General features: G+C 60.7%; 3 protein-coding genes across 5 annotated transcripts in view; all 3 read left to right on the forward strand.

Annotated features, from left to right (window-relative positions):
* DTX2 (deltex E3 ubiquitin ligase 2) overlaps nucleotides 1-8,902 on the forward strand; it is a 34,593-nt gene extending 25,691 nt beyond the window's left edge. For 2 of the 3 annotated variants that reach the window (XM_038158070.1, XM_038158069.1), the window contains 5 exons: nucleotides 6,379-6,449; nucleotides 7,031-7,189; nucleotides 7,275-7,436; nucleotides 8,036-8,125; nucleotides 8,247-8,472. In XM_038158070.1, the coding sequence (XP_038013998.1) occupies nucleotides 6,379-6,449; nucleotides 7,031-7,189; nucleotides 7,275-7,436; nucleotides 8,036-8,125; nucleotides 8,247-8,471 (707 nt within the window). In that variant the 3' untranslated portion in view covers nucleotide 8,472. Of the gene's footprint in view, nucleotides 1-6,378; nucleotides 6,450-7,030; nucleotides 7,190-7,274; nucleotides 7,437-8,035; nucleotides 8,126-8,246 lie in introns of all 3 variants that reach the window. The other variant, XM_038158068.1, reaches the window with a different exon arrangement.
* Nucleotides 8,903-11,607: 2,705 nt separating this feature from the next.
* Nucleotides 11,608-13,310, forward strand: UPK3B (uroplakin 3B). The gene is made up of 6 exons (XM_038158441.1): nucleotides 11,608-11,705; nucleotides 11,926-12,075; nucleotides 12,160-12,379; nucleotides 12,464-12,540; nucleotides 12,697-12,817; nucleotides 13,046-13,310. Exons 1-6 carry the CDS (start codon nucleotides 11,648-11,650, stop codon nucleotides 13,308-13,310), a joined length of 891 nt encoding a protein of 296 aa, XP_038014369.1. The 5' UTR covers nucleotides 11,608-11,647.
* Nucleotides 13,311-13,576: 266 nt separating this feature from the next.
* Nucleotides 13,577-15,776, forward strand: LOC119709830 (uroplakin-3b-like protein 1). Its single transcript, XM_038158076.1, has 6 exons — nucleotides 13,577-13,810; nucleotides 14,369-14,512; nucleotides 14,608-14,839; nucleotides 14,928-15,004; nucleotides 15,307-15,436; nucleotides 15,531-15,776. The coding sequence occupies exons 1-6, from the start codon at nucleotides 13,648-13,650 to the stop codon at nucleotides 15,634-15,636; spliced, it is 852 nt and encodes a 283-aa protein (XP_038014004.1). The 5' UTR covers nucleotides 13,577-13,647; the 3' UTR covers nucleotides 15,637-15,776.
* The last annotated feature ends 957 nt before the right edge of the window (nucleotides 15,777-16,733 follow it).

Here is a 16,733-nt window from a genome sequence, read left to right on the forward strand (position 1 = left end):
GCTGTTTGCCAGCCTTGGCACAGGGGTGTCACCACCTCACCCACAGCACGTCCCCCTTTGGATAAGCCAGGTGGGGACTGGAGATGTTCAACACAGAGCTCTACCTTTAAGAAAGGAAAGAGCCCAGAGGTGGAGAGGAAGAGGCATCTGCCTGTCTAGGGAGTTTTTTTGTACCTTTTTCTCTCTTTGGAGTCCATGAGGTCCAAAGCTGTCTGAAGGAGGCAGGAAGGAAAATAGAAATGAAATGAGGAGGGAGGTATTTTATGGAAATGCATTATGGAGAGAGCTGTGAGAAGGAGTGAGAAAGCAAATGTGGAGTAGGATGTGTGATCTAGCGGGAGGAGAAAGCAGGGGCGGCAGGAGAAGCAGCAAAGAACAGGAGGAGCAGAGCAAAATGGGAGGTGAAGGAGAAGAGCTGAGCAGAGGTGGGTGGCAGAGGGGCTGGATGAGGCTGCTCCATGGGGCCAGCTGGCAGTGTGGTGGGGTTGTGTGGCTCCTGCTGCCTCACTCCTGGCATGGGCAGCACGCAAGGGCAGGAATGAGGGCTGGGTGATGGGGATGCCCTGGAAACAGTGCCAAAAGGGAGCTGTGCTGAGGCCAGGCCCTCCCACAGAGGCACTGGCTTGCCCCAGTTGCTGGAGGAGCCCTGAACAACGAGGGCCAGGTCTGCACTGATGTTGTTCACCTGCTGCTGCTTAGTGACATGGAACAGCTGTATTTAGGTCACAAGGTGGCCACAGACACAGGCTTGCTGGCTGCTGCCCTCTCCTCTGTGGGGCCTGCTGGCCCAGGTGCTGTCTGCTCCCAGCATCCAGCTCTCCCTGGCACTGTGTGAGCAGCCAGGATGCTGTGGGGGTGGGATGTTAACAGGAGGACGTGTCTTGTGGCTTCTGAGCAGCAATGCAGGGCATGGGAAGGGGAGTGGGAAGGATGGGACAGGGGCTGGGAGGTGAGAACAGCACACACTGCATTGGGAGTCCAGTGGCTCTATCTGGGCACCCCATCAGCATCACATCTTCAGTTCCCCAGTGCTGGCTCAGCCCCTGCCGGCTGGCTGCAGGCTGTCACCTCCCTGCCAGCTCGGCAATGCCACCTGCTGGGGCTGGGACATGTCTGGAGGAGCAGAGAGGCAGCACCAGCAGGAAGGATGGAATGGGAAAGGAGCATCAAGCATCTCCTTCTCCCATCCAGCATGGCAGGATTTGTCCCAGCTGTCCTCATCCTGCCCAGGATGTGCTGCAGAGACTTGCAGATCAGCCCTGTCCCACACTGACCCATGGGAAGGGGAGCCTTTCAGTGGTTTAGGTTGTTAAAATCCCCCCTCTTATTTTAAAAAGCAGGATTCCTGTTGGCGGGGGCTGCCATGCCAGTCCTGTGGAGTGGCTCATTTCTGGGGTGCAGAATGTGTTCAGTCCGTTCTAGGAGCAAGCTGTGTTTGTACAGCATCCCTCAGGGTTTAAGAACATTATTCTGCAGTGCAGGTACTGAGCCTGACTTTTGGCCAGACTGTTCTTTCCCTTCCCAGACCCTGAACTGCCAACAGACAAAGATGGGCTCGTTTTGTGCCCTGAATTTCTGCATCGCGTGTTCTTGGCTGCTTCCCTTTAGGATGTTCCATCATGGAGAGCTCAGACAAGAGCTCTGCATCCAGGACTAGACCCAGCATTGCTGACTGACCACAACCAGCTGGTGGTGGGTGCAGAGTGCCCCTGCTGAGCCCCTTCTCCCTCCCTGCTGCTGCTGCCAGCCCTGGTCCCACCCGGGTGAGGCAGCTGGCTCTGTGAATAGCTGGGGCGTGTTGAACAGGGGTGCTAATTAGTCAGGACTCGTTAGCCTTGCTGCTGCTGTGGCAGGGATGTCTCTGGCACAGCTGGGTGCTGCAGGGCTTGGGGAAGCCGTGGTCTCGGGCAGGCTCTGTGCTCTCCATGCTGGCACAGGGCCTGGCAGCCTCTGCCATCCTCATGGATCAGTGCTGCCTCGGGATGCTGCAGCTGCTCCCTGCCCTGTGCCAGCACTGCTGGGGCCTGACTGCTGGCCAGGAGGCAGGAAGGCAAGTGGCTTGCCCTGCTCTTTCCAAGTGCTGCTTGTGCGTGCTGCTGGCCACCCCAGGGCTCCCCAGCCTTTGCAAGGACCTCCAGGGGCTGCTTGGGTCTGCTGAGTCACTTGTTACCCACTTCCAGTTGATGAGGAGGTTTCCCTGCACATCCCTCCTCTCTGGCATGGGCAGTCACTGCAGGTGCTGCAGTGAAGAAGGAGAGGAGCACACTCATCCTCCCTTGCCATCCACCTGCAGCTGGATGTACAGACTGTGCCAGTGCCCATGGGATGGGTGGGACTGGGGAGCCCCTCAGAGCTGGGAGATCTTGTTGTTCCCGTGGGGAAACATCTGCTGAAGGAGACGGGCTGCACAAACAGGGATGCTCTGACCAGAGCAGCCTGGTCACTGGATTATCCTGCTGAAATGCTGAACATGGAGAAATCCATAGATACAGCCTTTGCAAGTGCAGGGAGCAGAGGTGGTGGGAGCTGTGTGACTGTCCAGGACAATAACTAGGAACAACCAGAGTCTGGCCTGCAGAGGGTATCAAAAAAAGTCTGCTGGAAACCATATGGATTGTCTTGGACTACAGAAGGAGACATTACTGGTGCAAGCATTTGGTTGCTGTGCAGGGATTCAAAACACATCTGTTAAACGTTGCCCATGGAAAGCCCTTGCTGCAGCAAGCAGCTTATTATCTACAGGGAGGAAGGGGAAGCATTAAAAACAATTTGATATTCCTGTCTTTGTAAATGAAAGAATGGTAAACATTCTTTGGCATCCTGGATAATCCGTAACACAGCTCTGGGCCAGCTGGTGATAAATGGCACTGGTAGATTCTTGCAGTCCATTTTCCATCCACTATTGAATCCAGAAAACTCTGGGGACTGACCAGGCTTTGATGATCCCAGGGGGTGGCCAGAACAAAGATTTGGAGGCAAACACTTTTATGGACTAAACAGCCCTGTAAGGAAGTGCTTCACGTGCTGGAGCATACGTGGCTCGTGCCATGGTCCCAGCTGCCTCCTGGCTTCCCCTGTGCTGCTGGGATGTGGCCAGCCAGATGTGCTGGTCTGCCCGAGGAAGGCCATGTGGCCTTTGCTGCCCTTCCTGGAAAAGAGCTCTCCGCATCAAAAGTCCCTTCTTTGGGACTGTTCTTTGAAATGCTTGCAGCTGGGGATGGATTTTTCCAAAGTGTCAGGGCTGCCCAGCCCTTTCTCTCCCCAGGCAGCTTTGGTGGCTCTAAATGCATTAGAGCGTTGTCACAGCAAAGTGACAGGGACAGATTGCAGATGCCACAGTGCAAATCCATCAGGCATGGGTTTCCTCAGGGTAGCTGAGGGCTGCATCACCTTCTGCCTGTTTGGTTCCCTCAGCTCCATCCTAATGCCAGCTGGTGAAGTGATGTAATGCCCAAAATCCCAAGGACTTTCCTGTCTCACTGTTACCCAGCTCTGCACCAGAACTTTTGTCTCCTTTCATTGATTTCATTTGAATGAGCCTGGCCAGTTCTTTTGTGAGTTATCTCTTTGTTCCTTGGAGCTGCTCCAGAGAAGAAAAGTCACGAGAGATTCTGTGGAAGGAGCATCCTCCACCACCCTGAAGGAGCTGAGCTGCTCTAAAGCTGCTCAGATCTGCTGTGCAGGTGGGAGCAGGTGAGCTGGGGCTTTCAGCCAAGTGCTGGGCAGGTGTTGCTGCTGGTGTGACACCCCCTCTCTGCTCCCTTCCCTCCCTGTCTTCACCTTGGCTGTGCATCCTTTTGGCTTTGCTTCCTCCAGCCCAAAGCCAGAGGAGACAAGAAGGTCACTTCAGAAAGAGCCACCTGGAAAATGCAGGTTGGGTGGAGAAAGACTTGGTGGTTGGTCTGTCTGTCTGTCAGGCAGCACAGGATCCACAGGGATGAGAACATAGTGATCATCGTGGAAGTGGATGGCCTTAGGAGGATAATAGCTAGTCCTGCTCACAGCATTCTTCCTAAAACCTGTGAAGCAGAAGAAACTGAAGCCTCCGTCTCCTGTAGGGCCGTGAAGGTCTCCAGAGGCTGATTCCAAGTGCCATGCATGGAAAGTGCCCCCCTGTGTTTGCCAGCCTGGAGTACAGACATCACAGAGCACTGAGCTGGGGGGTTTCAGGCACAGTGGCTGGGACAGCTCGGACTGATCACATCCCCTTCAGACTCATTCCTACCTCTTGGTCCTCTGCATGCAAGCAAGGTCCCAGCAGAGCATTCCTGGAATTTCTTTTGGAAAAGACAAGACAAGGAGACACATTCCCTGTGAGATCTTGTGATGAGGCCTTGAAGCAGCTCCTGGCACTGCTGAACCCTTGGCCTCAAAGGTGGAAGCCTGAGGCTTGCCCAGGCTCCTCCCTGTTTCCTGCTCTTGGGACAGTTCTTGGAAATGCTTTTTCCAGGGGATTTTGGCCCCTGAAGAGGAAAACACCTGCTTCTGTGTTGTTCTTTGGCTTAATGCTTAATCCTGTTGCCACCTGTCTGGCTTGGGATCTCCAGAGATTGGTCCTCACAGCCCTGCTCTGCCTGAGATGTCAGGCATCCCTCCTGCCCAGCGCTGGCACTTGGAGTGAAAGTCCCTTCACCTCCTGGGCTCCTCTTGCTCTGTGCTCAGCCATCCCTTCCCCCTGCTACTGCTGCCAGAAAGCACAGATTTCAGGATGGCCAGGAATCCCCTTCTGAAAATATCTCATCTTAATGATTGTATTTGCATTTAAGAGAGGCCAGCCCACAGTTCCTCAGCCTTCTTAGCTGAAGGATGTTGGTGCTCTGCCTTGCTCCCTTCCATGGTGTTCTAGGGAATGAGGGACTTCTACCTGGCACAGGCTCTGTGCCATCCAGGCCTTTTCCTATTCAACACCATTTGTGGCATGGGAGCAGTCCTTCCCTTCTGCTTCATGTTTGTGTCTCCATGAAAAGTGGTTATCCAGAAAATAGCACCCCCTCCTTCCTGCTTGTGGCAGACATGGATTTTTGGACTGGAATAGCAGCTCCAGAGGCTGCCTCTTGATGTGCAGCTTTTGGAACCACAGAGCCAATGCTTGTGAACCCTCTGTCTTCCCTGGGAGCCCCAGAGTGGATGGGGGAGCTGCAGGTGGGTAGTGCAGGTACAGCTGCAGCTCTGATCCCTGGCTGCTGCACGTGGTGATGCTCTGTGTCCTCCTGGGAATGTGGAGTTGGGAGCAGCAGTACTCTCCATGCTAAAGCGTCCACCTGGACAGGATGGAGATTGGAGAAGGAAGAGCTACACCTTGGCCAGCCTGTTTGGCACAGCACTGCTTTCTCCTGGTGTCCCCAGAAGTGGATTCAGGAAGGAAGGATGAGGCTCCCCCAAGCCAAGTGTCTGATCTCTTTGCCTCCTGCCAGGCAGAGCTGTAGCATCACTTGTACAAATGTTTCTTTCCCAGGCTGGTGGAGAAGCCTGGCAGCTTGTGGCAGGCCTGATGCCTGGTGAGGAGCTCCTCTCCTCTCACCCAGGGCCGGGTGTCTTGCAGAGGCATGGCATGCTCCCTGGCTTAAGCCAAGCCTTGCTAGGCAGCTCCAGGAGGATGGGCTGGGAGCTGAGCTGACAGTGGATGCACTCAGTGGTAATTTGCTCTTGGTGTTGTGTGATGTTTGTTGCTCCATCCCACAATGTCTCCAGGGACCAGGCTGCTGGGGCTGCTGGGCTGCTCAGGTGTCTGTGCATGGGAGCAGGGATTATATTTGGGAAGATGCAAAGGTACTGTCTCATGCTGCAGATAGGGTTCATGTCAAAAGCTGGTTTATTTTATACACCTGGTGGCTTGCACTGTGTCTTGCCAGGTGTGAGTGTGTGGAAGCTGAGGACCAGGGCCACTGTTTCATGATAAGCATGTGGAGCTCATTGTGCTCTGTTCAGAACTGGGCCTGAAGCTCAGGGTGTTGCTGGGTTTCCTTGCTGGGCACCAGCTGGGTGGTGTGGAAATGCCTTTTTTTCTCCTTTGACAAGACAGACTGGTGATCCTCTATCCCGTCAAGGCTGCCAAGTTTGATCCCAGCTAGCTTCTGGTGTGCACAGAGTCCAGCTGGGACGTGCCTGGTGTCACTTGGGCTGTGTGAGGAGAACAGGAGCACACCAGCTACAGAGCTGTGGCACTCACGGCCCTAGTGGGAGCCGTGGCTGAAAGCAAAGCCTTTGCTGGGCTTGTAGGGATCTGTTGGAGTGTTCTCTTCTCCCCCTCTAACCCTGACCTTTCTCCTTGGCATCCTGGCCAGTGACCTGCTTGTCTGCCTTCTCTCTAGCTCACCCCGCACGTGCCCATCGCACCAGAGAGTGTCTGACTTCTCTGTCTCATCTCTCCTTGTGCAGCCACACCAACAGAGCCAGAATCAGTGGTGAAGAAGTACCTAGAAGAGCTGAAGGGTGCTCCTGCTGATGAGGTAAGAGGACAGTGAAGTCACCAGCTCCAGCTTGCCCAGTTCACTGGGGTGCCAAGGAAAGCACGGCAGCGCCCAAGGGCCATCCCTGCTTGGGTGTCTGGTGTGGTACATGGTGCTGCTTGCAGTGGCATTGTTGATGTGAGGTGGAGAGTCCTCAGCACTGCCCAAAAGTCACATGTGACAGCAGGTGACTTGTCCTCATCAGAGGATGTGATGAAGGCACAGTGTGGGTCGAATAGCTCATCCTGGCAGTGCCTCCCCATTTCCTTTGGAGGAAGGAGCTTGGTTTTGGTCTCAGTGCTGAGAGGTCAAAACTAGAGATCAAACCCTGCACTGGAGCTCCTTTGCAGAGGAGCAGGGTGTAACCATACTCTCCTCTCTGACTGAGGACAGCTCTCCACCTCCTGGACAGCACAGGAAGTGGAGCCATACCAGACAGACAAGGAAGCCTGTCTGTGTGTCCTTAAATCTCAGCTAAAGCTGAAGGCAGATCTTCCTGAAGCATGTCCTTGATGGCTTGCTTGATGCGTCAGTCCTCAGGAGCAGCCTGTGCTCACACCACGTGGTGGTTTCTCCTCTAGGACTGCATGATCTGCATGGAGAAGCTGTCCTCCCCCTCGGGCTACAGCGACTCGTGCCCGTCCAGCACCATCCGGCCAGAGGCCGTCGGTCGCCTGAGGAACTGCCAGCACTCCTTCCACATGCTCTGCATGCTGGCCATGTACTCCAACGGGAACAAGGTACTGAGCTGGCCCGTCCTCGCCAGGCCCCTGTGTGCAGCTGCCTGGGCTGTGCAGCTCTGATGTGGCTTCTCTCCCCTGGCAGGATGGCAGCTTGCAGTGTCCCTCCTGTAAAACCATCTACGGAGAGAAAACCGGTACCCAGCCCAAAGGGAAGATGGAGATCTCCACTTTCCCCCAGTCCCTCCCAGGACACAAGGACTGTGGGACCATCAGGATTGTGTATCACATCAGCAGGGGCATCCAGGTGAGTGCCCGGCGTGCTGGCAGACAGCACAAGCTGGGAGAGCCTTCCAGAAAAATCCTGGGATGCAGTGCAGCACCTGCTGGCAGCCCTTTGCTGAGCAGCCTGTGGTGCCTGGAGCCAGCAGCTGCTCTGGCTGTTCTTCAATATGCGAGGTCTCCTCCATCAGAGATCTTTTCCTGAGCAGCCCCAGCTGCTCTGATGTCTGCCTGGAGCAGGGAGGAGACTGCCCATGGTCTGGTTTCACAGCGCAGGTTGGTTTCAGTGGTGGGAGTGGACTTTGAAATGTTTGAGCTGTGTGGCCTTTTTGTGGTGTTACCAGAGCACATGGAAAAAGCAATGTTTTGGCGCTGTCTCTCACCAGAATTCAGGTAGATTTTAGATCAGGGTTTGTATCCCAGCATGAGACTGCTTCTGGAGGATGTGTAATACTCATGTGTGCTATAAGAACAAGTCAGACATGTACTCACCAGCAGTACCTTGCTGCCTTCACATGGAAGAGCTGGTTTGGGATGGGCCTCTGTCAGATCCTGCTGCTGATGGATTGTCCAATTCATCTGAAGATGGATGTGTCCATGACAAATCTGTCTCATCTCTTGCAGGGCCCAGAGCACCCCAACCCTGGGATGCCATACACAGCCAGAGGCTTTCCTCGCTATTGTTACCTGCCAGACAATGAGAAGGGCAGGAAGGTGAGGTGTCACACCCTGGTAACATCACCCTTCTTAAGTCGTCAAGCTCCTGACAAGCTGCATTCGTGGCTCAAGTCTCCTAGCTGCTGCTCCTAGCTTTGTTTTTCCTCTCCCCCTGTAGGTCCTGGAGCTCCTGAAGGTGGCCTGGAAGAGACGCCTGATTTTCACAGTGGGCACCTCCAACACCACGGGCGAGAGCAACACGGTGGTGTGGAACGAGATCCACCACAAGACTGAGATGGACTCAAACCTCAGTGGCCATGGCTACCCTGACCCCAACTACCTGGACAATGTGCTGGCAGAGCTGGCTGCCCAGGGTGTCACCGAGGACTGCCTGGGCCAGTGAGCCTCAGGGGCCACCTAGTGCACTTATTCCTGATGCCTTAAGTTCCCGTGTCTGCCCACCCTCACACTGAGCAATAACAGTTCCGTGGGAGCCCTGCCCACTCTTCACATTTTTTTGGTGGGGGGGTGTGGGGGAGGGAAGGATGTTTTTGTAGAAGCTGTGCTTGTGTCTCTGGGTGGGATTGATGGCTGCAGCCAGGAGCAGCTGGGCTGGGACTGAGGTGACAGATCCCCTGGGGAAGGCAGGCCCTTCCTTTGGTAATGCCTGGGGACAGGATGGGAGAGGAGAGTGCCTTGCTTCCAGTAGACCACCTGGAATCCAACAAGGTCCTCCTTTGGGACCCATCAGCTCCCTGTCTGAGGCACACCTTGCCTCCCTCCTGCCGTGTATCTCTGTTCAGTCCCAATAAACTTCATTCTCACAGCACGACCCTGCTCTGCCTTCCTGCTGCCTTGGGGCTGGGGGTGGCTGTCTTTGGGGCACCAGCCTGCTCCGTGGATTCACGGGCCATTCATCCAGCCAGGAGGGAAAGCCCAGCTCTGCTGGAGGGACACATCTCACTGCAGGCTGCTCCCAGGGGTTGTGGATCCTGCCTGTCAGGGCTTTGGCCAGTGGAGCTTGGTGGTCTGTGGCCATGGTGCCAGCAGAGGTGACTCATCAGTGTCCACCCTGGGGGAAGCTGCAGCCCTCTGCTCTTGGCTGTGAACTGCCAGCCCCGCTCCTCTGATCCCGACGATGAGAGGCAGAACCTGTCCCTCTGTCCCCTTCTCTCAGCTGAAATGGCAGCAGGGAGGAGCTGCTGCGCTTTGTGCTGCTGCTGCAGGGATGCTGGTGCCACCAGCTGGTGACAGTCACCTTCCTCCCAGCAGCAGTGGAGGCCAGCCCAGGTGCCAGCAGCGATGCTCTGGCTCAGAGCCTGTTCCTGCTCTGGCTGCTGGCACCTTGCCAATGGGATATTGCCCCCGTCCCTGTGGCCTGCTGCACAGTGTCCCCAGGCTGCATGTCACATGGGAGCCGATGTCTTTTGAAGAGCTGTTTCTTGTCACCGGGGGACTGATATCCTTTGAAGAGCTGTTTCTGGCTCTTCCCCTCCCTGTAGCCACCAGACCCAGCTGCACATTAAATCCATCCAATCCATCCCTTTGGCACTGGTGCCAGCTGCCTCTTCACCTCCTTCCTGGGCAATCTGGGATGGGGCTGGGCTTTGTGGCAGCTCTACCTTGGCCTCCTCCTGGGACCAGCACATCCTGGACCAGATGAGGGACACTTTGCTCCTGTCGTGCCAATATAAAGATTAAAGGTTTTTCTGAGCCATAGAGGGGTGGAGCTTTCCCCAGTGTCCATCTGGGCATGCTGCAGGAAGGGCAGCTCCTTGGGAGCTGCAGGGCCGTGTCTGTGTTGCTAAACTCTACACAAATGGGCTCGGTCTGCTCCTCTCCCACCCCGCTTGCAAAAGGGAGAGGTCTTGAGTTGAAACCTCAGCTTTGTATCCCTGGATCATGTTATCCCAGCAAGCAAAGCAGTGAATTGAAGCGAAAATTGAAGCAGGGTTCACTCAGCCCTGTACAAAGCAAGAATTTCCTGCTGAGCCTGGCCTAAGGCATCCCCAGCAGCTGCTGCTGGGTGTGAATCAGCTGGAGCCTCCCTGCATCTGGGCTGGTCCAGGGCAGGGGCACGGGGCTGTGCTGAGCCAGCCCAGCTCAGCAGCTCACCCCGGCTGCCCTGGTTTTGGACACGAGGCATCTCCTCAAATCCTCGTCCTCTCTGTGCTGGGCCCAAGGTGGCCTGGCCCCCGCAGCAGGGGCATCCAAGGGGTGGAAGGGAACAGAGCCAGGTGCTCAGGCATGGTGGTGTAGGGAGATGCTTTGAAAGGTGGGGAGAAAGCATAACCATGGCTGCTCTCGGAGCCAGGAGGGGACAGAGCCCCAGATCAATGTTTGTGATGCTGCCAGGCACATTTGACCGAAAGCCTTGTGTCCCCCATCCCCAGCTGGAGCCCCAGGGAGGGGAGGGGGGTGTCTCTCCCAGCCCCTGCGGTGGTGGCTCATCTGCCACAGGGTGGTTATAATTAGCCCAGCCTTGACCCCGCAGCTATGCTGGGTACCGGCAGCTGAAACTGTGACTCACCGTCCCCCTGCGTCACCCCCCTGCGTCACCCACCCTGCCCCTCACCTTGCTGCTGGCTCCTTGCCGGCCGGGAGCACCAGGGAGGGGTCTGGGGGAACCGGGGGGGGGGGGGTCCCCGGGCAAGCGTTGCCGGGCAGGTGTGGGGGACAAGGAGGGGACAAGAAGGAGGAGGCACGGAGGCTGCAGCTGCGCCTGTTTTTCCCCTCCGCAGCTGGACGATGTAATCTTTGAATGCCCTTATTCCACTTAATCTGAAGGCGCGGTCCCGGCCTCTTGTGAAGGGGGGGAAATCTCCTCCCACGCGGGAGCGGGCAGCCGCTCCCCCGGGCAAACCCGGGAGAAGGAGCGCCCCGAGCCCTCTGCGGGGGGAGCGGCGCCGAGGGGCTCCCTGCCCGCACCCCAAGGGCTTGGAAGGGCTGCGAGAGATGGGGAAATGTCAGCGCGGGGTGGCCCCCGAGCTGAAAAGGCTCCCGCGCCCCTGGTGCTGGGTGGGACCGTTCACCTGAACGCTGGGATTTGGGCTGGCTCGGGTGTGATGCTTCGCAGCGCTTCCCTGCCCGCGGGGCAGGGCTGGCTCCACCCGAACCGGTCGGGCACGGGCTCACCCCTGGCTCCCGGGCCCTGGTGGGCTCACGGCATCCGCAGGGAGCTGGGTCTTGGTGCTGCGAGTGGGGTCCAGGACGATTTGCCTGGCTGCCCCCACAGCGCCAGCAAAGACTCTGAGTGCTGCCAGTCCATCCCGAACATTTCCCCGGTGGCTCCTCTGCCTCAGTTTCCCCTTTCACATGATTGTCTTGTGCCTCGGGGGTCCTGCAGGACGGTTCCCAGCGGGTTTGGAACCAGCGGGTGACTCGGGATGCTCAGCTGTCCCCTCTGCCCGCGGGGCCTGGCCGGGCCGGCAGAGCCGGTGCAGGAATGCGGGGCTGGGAGGGTCCGGCTCCAGGACAGGCGGTCCCTGCTGCGGGGGCACTGGGGGCAGCTCGTCCCCTCGGCAGTGGGACGGGGTGGGCCGAGCAGGACAGCGCATCCAGCACCACCGCGACGACGCCATGGAGCTGCCGTGGGTGCTGCTGGCGCTGGCTGGGACGGGCGCAGCCGCGGACCTGGGTGACTCCCTGGGGACAGGGCAGAGGGGGACGGGGGCCTGGAGGGGCTGCGAGGCGTTTGTGCCAGGGAAGGGTTACGGGGCTGGGCACGGCTGGGGGTCCCCACCGGTGCTGGCACCTTGTGACATTCCCGTGTGCCAGCGCTGCTGCGGATGCAGGGTCAGGCGCTTGGGGAGCGGCGCAGAACGGGGGGTCCCCTGGCTCACTGCCCACTCCCCCAGCCCGGCTGCCCTACGTGCCCCAAGTGCCCCCCACGGCGCTGCTGGGCAAGGTCACTGCCACCACCTTCGCGCTGGAGAGGCCCCGCTGCGTCTTCGACGGCCACGCCGACGCCTCCGACGCCGTGTGGCTGGCGGTGGCCTTTGCCAACGGTGAGCCCTCGCTGCTCCAGCACGACCCCCCTGGCAGGGGACACGGGGGACCCTCAGCCGCTCACCCCCAGCTGTGCCGCGCAGCATCAGCCGCCTTCAGAAACCCGCAGTGCCGGGCTGAGGTGCCCCGGTACGAGCAGCTGCCCGCTGCCCGCTCCTACATGACCCTGGAGACGGCGGCGGCCGCGTTTTCCTGCTCGGCGCCGAGCTCGCCCGTCCTGCGGGTCGGGGGGGACACGGCCTGCAGGGAGCAGGGCAGACAGGACCCCTGCAATGGGCCCCTGCCCTCCCCGGGACCCTACAGGTAAGGCCAGAAGCCCAAATCCCGGCTGGGGTGACTCGCCGGCCGGGCCGGTTCCCCCCCGTGCCAGCCCCGCTCCCGCGGCAGGGTGAAGTTCCTGCTCATGGGCTGCCGCGGGCCCAAGGCGGAGACGCGCTGGTCCGAGCCCATCCTCCTGCGCACAGGTACCTGTGGCACCGCCACCCCCCGCGGGTCCCCTGCCCCTCCCTGGCTGGGGTGGTGGCATCCGCAGCAGCCCCGTGCCGTCACCCCAAAAGCTGCGGGGAGAGGCGACCCCCGGTGCCGCATCCACCCCACATCCCTCGTCCTCCTCCCCCCAGCCGTCAGCCCGAGCACCATCGAGCCTGCCCCCGCTCGCCGCGGCAGCGCCGTGCTGGTCATCGCCTCCATCCTGGCCAGCCTGGGGGCCGTGCTGGCCACCGCCGTGCTCGGAGCCCTGGGGTACGGGGGGGGGCTACGGGGGGGGCAGTGTCCGCAGGGGCCTCAGGAGAACGCCCCAACTCGGCAACCCCATCAGCAGAGAAATGGAGATCTTTTTAACATTGAAAAAGCCTTTTTGTTCCTAAATTGGGGGTTTGCCGTAGTTTGCAGGAGAAAAGGCTCCCTGGGGGTGGCTGGTGCAGAGCCCCCCAGACCCCCCTTGATGCCTCTGCTTCTGTCTCCCTGCAGTGCCAAGGTGTGGGGCTCCCTGCGCCCCCAGGGCTTGGGGACCGACGCCTTCATCCGCAGATCCTACCGGACCCACCACATCCCCCCGGCCCTGCCCCAGCCCCTGCCCCCCGGCTGCGGGTGCAGCCCCCCAGGGCTGTGCCACTCTGCCCCCCAGCCCCCTGCGCCGTGTCAGACAATCGTGGAACACTTTGGGTTGGACGGGACCGTAAAGGGACCACCTCATTTCAACCCCAGTGCCACAGGCAGGGACACCTTCCACTAGACTTTCTGACAAGTAAAATCTGATTTTCATCTGCAGCTGTCTCCTCCTGGTCTTTGGCCAAGCAGGGCGGGACTGTGAAGGTGGGGGACCTCAAAAAGCACGTGGGGTCCTGGCTTGGTGGCACTTGGTGTCGGTGCGGGGGGCACTGGCTGCCACTGGTGGGGTCTGTGGGGCGCATCACCAGGGGACATCCCCTTGTGCCGGGTGACGCTGCCACCCACCCAGCCGCAAACGCAGCGGCTCTCAGCACGCCTCGCCGGCGGGCGCTCAAACATAACAAAAGCTCCCGGGGAAACGAGCCCAACCTGTTTGCCACGGGGCTGCGGCCGCGGCAGGAATGTGGGCGGTTGGTGACCACAGGCGGGTCCCAGGGGACGCGGAGCCCCGGCAGCCGCACTCCCGCCCTCGGCACCCAGGCGGCCGCATCATGCTCCCGCTGCTCCCGCTGCTCCCGCTGCTCCCGCTGCTGCCGCTGCTCCTGCCCGCGGCACACGGCACAGGTGAGTCCAGCGGCGCCGTCGGGATGGGCTCGGGGCTCCCCTGGCACCGCGGGGCTCCCCCGTGCTCAGGCACTGGACCCCGCGAGGTGTGGGGCAGCTGCTGCCCGCTTCTCTGGGTCCTGTTCTGGGTGCCACCTCCAGTCCCTGGTGTCGCTGGTCTTGGTTGACTGGCACAGTGTGGGCTTCTGTGGAGGTCCGTACTGGAGTCCACCCGGACCCCCCGAACCTGGAGGCGTAGGGATGCTGATGCCCCCCCCCCCCCCCCCCCACTCTGGGTGCCACCCCAAGTGTCCCTGCTGTCACCCGCCCTGGTCCTGCGGGTGTTCCCCGCGGCTGGGAGCATGGAGTGTTTTTGCTTCCTCTTTGAATGCAACACGTGTCTGAGCCCACACTGGGGCTGGGAGGGGAGCGGGGGCCCCGCTGCCGAGATCCCAGAGTGCAGCTGCCTCCTGCCCCTGTCCCCACCCCGAGCCCCGGCGCCGCCGGTGAGAGCTCCCGTTCCGGGGCTGCAGCGGGGGATCCACACCCTCCACCGCATCCCCTCGGCTTCTCCCGCAGCCCTGGTTGGGCCCAGGCCAGCCCTGACCCAGGAGCAGCTGGAGGGGGTGATAACTGCCTCCACCTTCGTGCTGGACCAGCCCCGCTGCACCTTCAAAGACTACGGCAACGCCGTCATCTGGCTGGTGGTGGCCCTGGACAAGGGTAGGTGGGAGCAGCCCAGGGCAGGGGCCGTGCAGGGGTCCCTGTGCCCCCCACCAAGTCCCCCCTCACCCCCATCCCCATCCCCATCCCTGCAGATGCATCCACCTTCAACAACAGCGCGGAGCCGGGCACTCCCGAGACCGCATTCCAGAGCTTCCCGGACCCCGTCCGTGCCTACATGACCCTCAATGCCACCCTGGGCAGCTACCCCTGCCCCAAGCCCACCGGGGACATCACGGTGCTGCGCGTGGGCAGCGAGACGAGCTGCGCCCAGGACGTGATGAGACCCACGTGCAATGGCCCCCTGCCCGGCCCCGGGCCCTACCGGTGAGCCTGCCCGTGGGACCTGCCCCCCCCGGGCTGCCGGCGGCCCCCCGCCCCACCGGACCGTGGCCAACCTCCCTTTCGTTCTCAGGGTGAAGTTCCTCGCCCTGGAGGGCTCTGTGCCCGTGGCGGAGACAGCCTGGTCGGCGCCAATCATGCTGAGGACAGGTACTGGGGCTCGTGCTGTCCCCAGAGCCAGCCCACAGGGGGGATATGAGGTGGTCCTGGGCCTGTGGGGTGGTCCCAGGGGGCTGAATGCTGAGCAACAGTGGTTTGGGGTGAGGGCTCCTGTGAGCAGCTGGGGAAGCTGAGGCAGGGCTCTGCCGCGGGTGTCACTCGTGCACGGTGGCGCCGTGTGAGGGCACGTTGGGTTGGCACACACGAGCACACCGTCACCCTTCCGGACCCCCGAGCCACTGCGGGGTGTGCGTCCCCGCATCCTGCTCCCTCTCCCCCTGCTCTGTCCCCAGCCAAACCCCCCAGCGCCATCCCCACGACGCGCAGCGGGCACAACGCCGGCATGATCGCCATCACCACCATCCTCTCCATCCTCTTCGCCATCCTCCTGGCCGGGCTGGTGGTCATGCTCGTCTTCTGGGGGTGAGTGCCACCACCCGGGCGTGCTGGGCAGGGTGAGGGTGACGCCGTCATCCCTCCGTCCCCACCCTCATCCCTCGCCCCCTTCCCTCCCCAGCTCGGACTCCTGCGGCGGCAGCGGCTCCTTCAGCAAGCCGGAGTCGGTGACGGTGCGGCGGTACAACACGCACCACGTCTATGACCAGCCGGCCGCCCGGCTCTGAGCCCCGCCGCCCCCGGAGCGGGGTAAATGTGACCCATCCCCGTGGGTGACACCGGCCCGCCGCCGTGGGGACACGGCCGGAGCCGCCGCCCGGCACGGGGCGGCGCAGCGGGACATTAAAGGCTTTTCCGCATGCTTGGCGCCCGGCCTGTGCCCCCTGTTTGGGACCCCTCGATGCCCCCCGGAACGCCCCAAGGTCCCCTGCACCCCGCAGGGCAGGGGCGGCCGGGGATGCTCTGCAGTGGAAGACGTTGTCACACCCGGCTGTGGCACCGGTGCCACCTGTGCCCCAGACGGGGAAAAGTCCCCTGAGCGCAGGGCAGCGAGGGGAGCCTGGCCCCAGCCCTGCCGCTGGGGTGAGGGCACTGAAATGCCCCGGGGGGGGGGTGGGGGTGTTTCTCCAACCCCTTTTATCCCACACTGATCCCTCCTGACCAAGCCCAGAGGAGGGGCTCCCGCACCCCGAAATGACCCAATCCCTCCCGGCTGCAGCTCGGGACCCTCTGAGAGCCAGGAGACCCCAAAAGGGAACCCCGGGGTGTCTGATCCTGCACCGGGGGATACCCCTGAGCCTGACCTGGGGGATGTGGGGCTGATCCTGCGCCCTGAGCCCGATCCAGGCGATGTGGGGCGGATCCTGCACTGGGGTGTTGGTCCCTGACCCAGATCCAGGGGATGTGGGGCTGATCCTGCGCTGGTGACGGGTGGGCTGGGTGGGGAGGGGAAGCTGATCCTGCACCAAGGCTGGAAGGAACTGGATCCATCATTGCTGATCCTACAGTGGGGCGTGGGGCTCTGGTGATGATCTCAGGGCTGAGGATACCCTGATCCTGCAGCCCGGGAAGGAGGAGACCCCGCTGGGGCTGGAGACAGCCCCGTTATGGGTGGAGCCGGGGCAGTGTGTGTGTAATTACACACTCCATACACCTGTGCACTGTGTACCTACTCACACCATACCCAAGCATTAAGTGCCCCGTTGTCCCCGCAGTCGCAGCGCCAGGGGCAGTGTCACCCTGCCAGCCCAGGCGGGTCACTGCGCCCTTTCGGGGTGTCCTTGTGCCGCCGGGGGGGTGTTAGCCTCCTGCCCCCCCGCTGCCG

The sequence above is a fragment of the Motacilla alba genome, chromosome 19, assembly GCF_015832195.1.
Source record: "Motacilla alba alba isolate MOTALB_02 chromosome 19, Motacilla_alba_V1.0_pri, whole genome shotgun sequence".
Classification (NCBI taxonomy): Eukaryota; Metazoa; Chordata; class Aves; order Passeriformes; family Motacillidae; genus Motacilla; species Motacilla alba.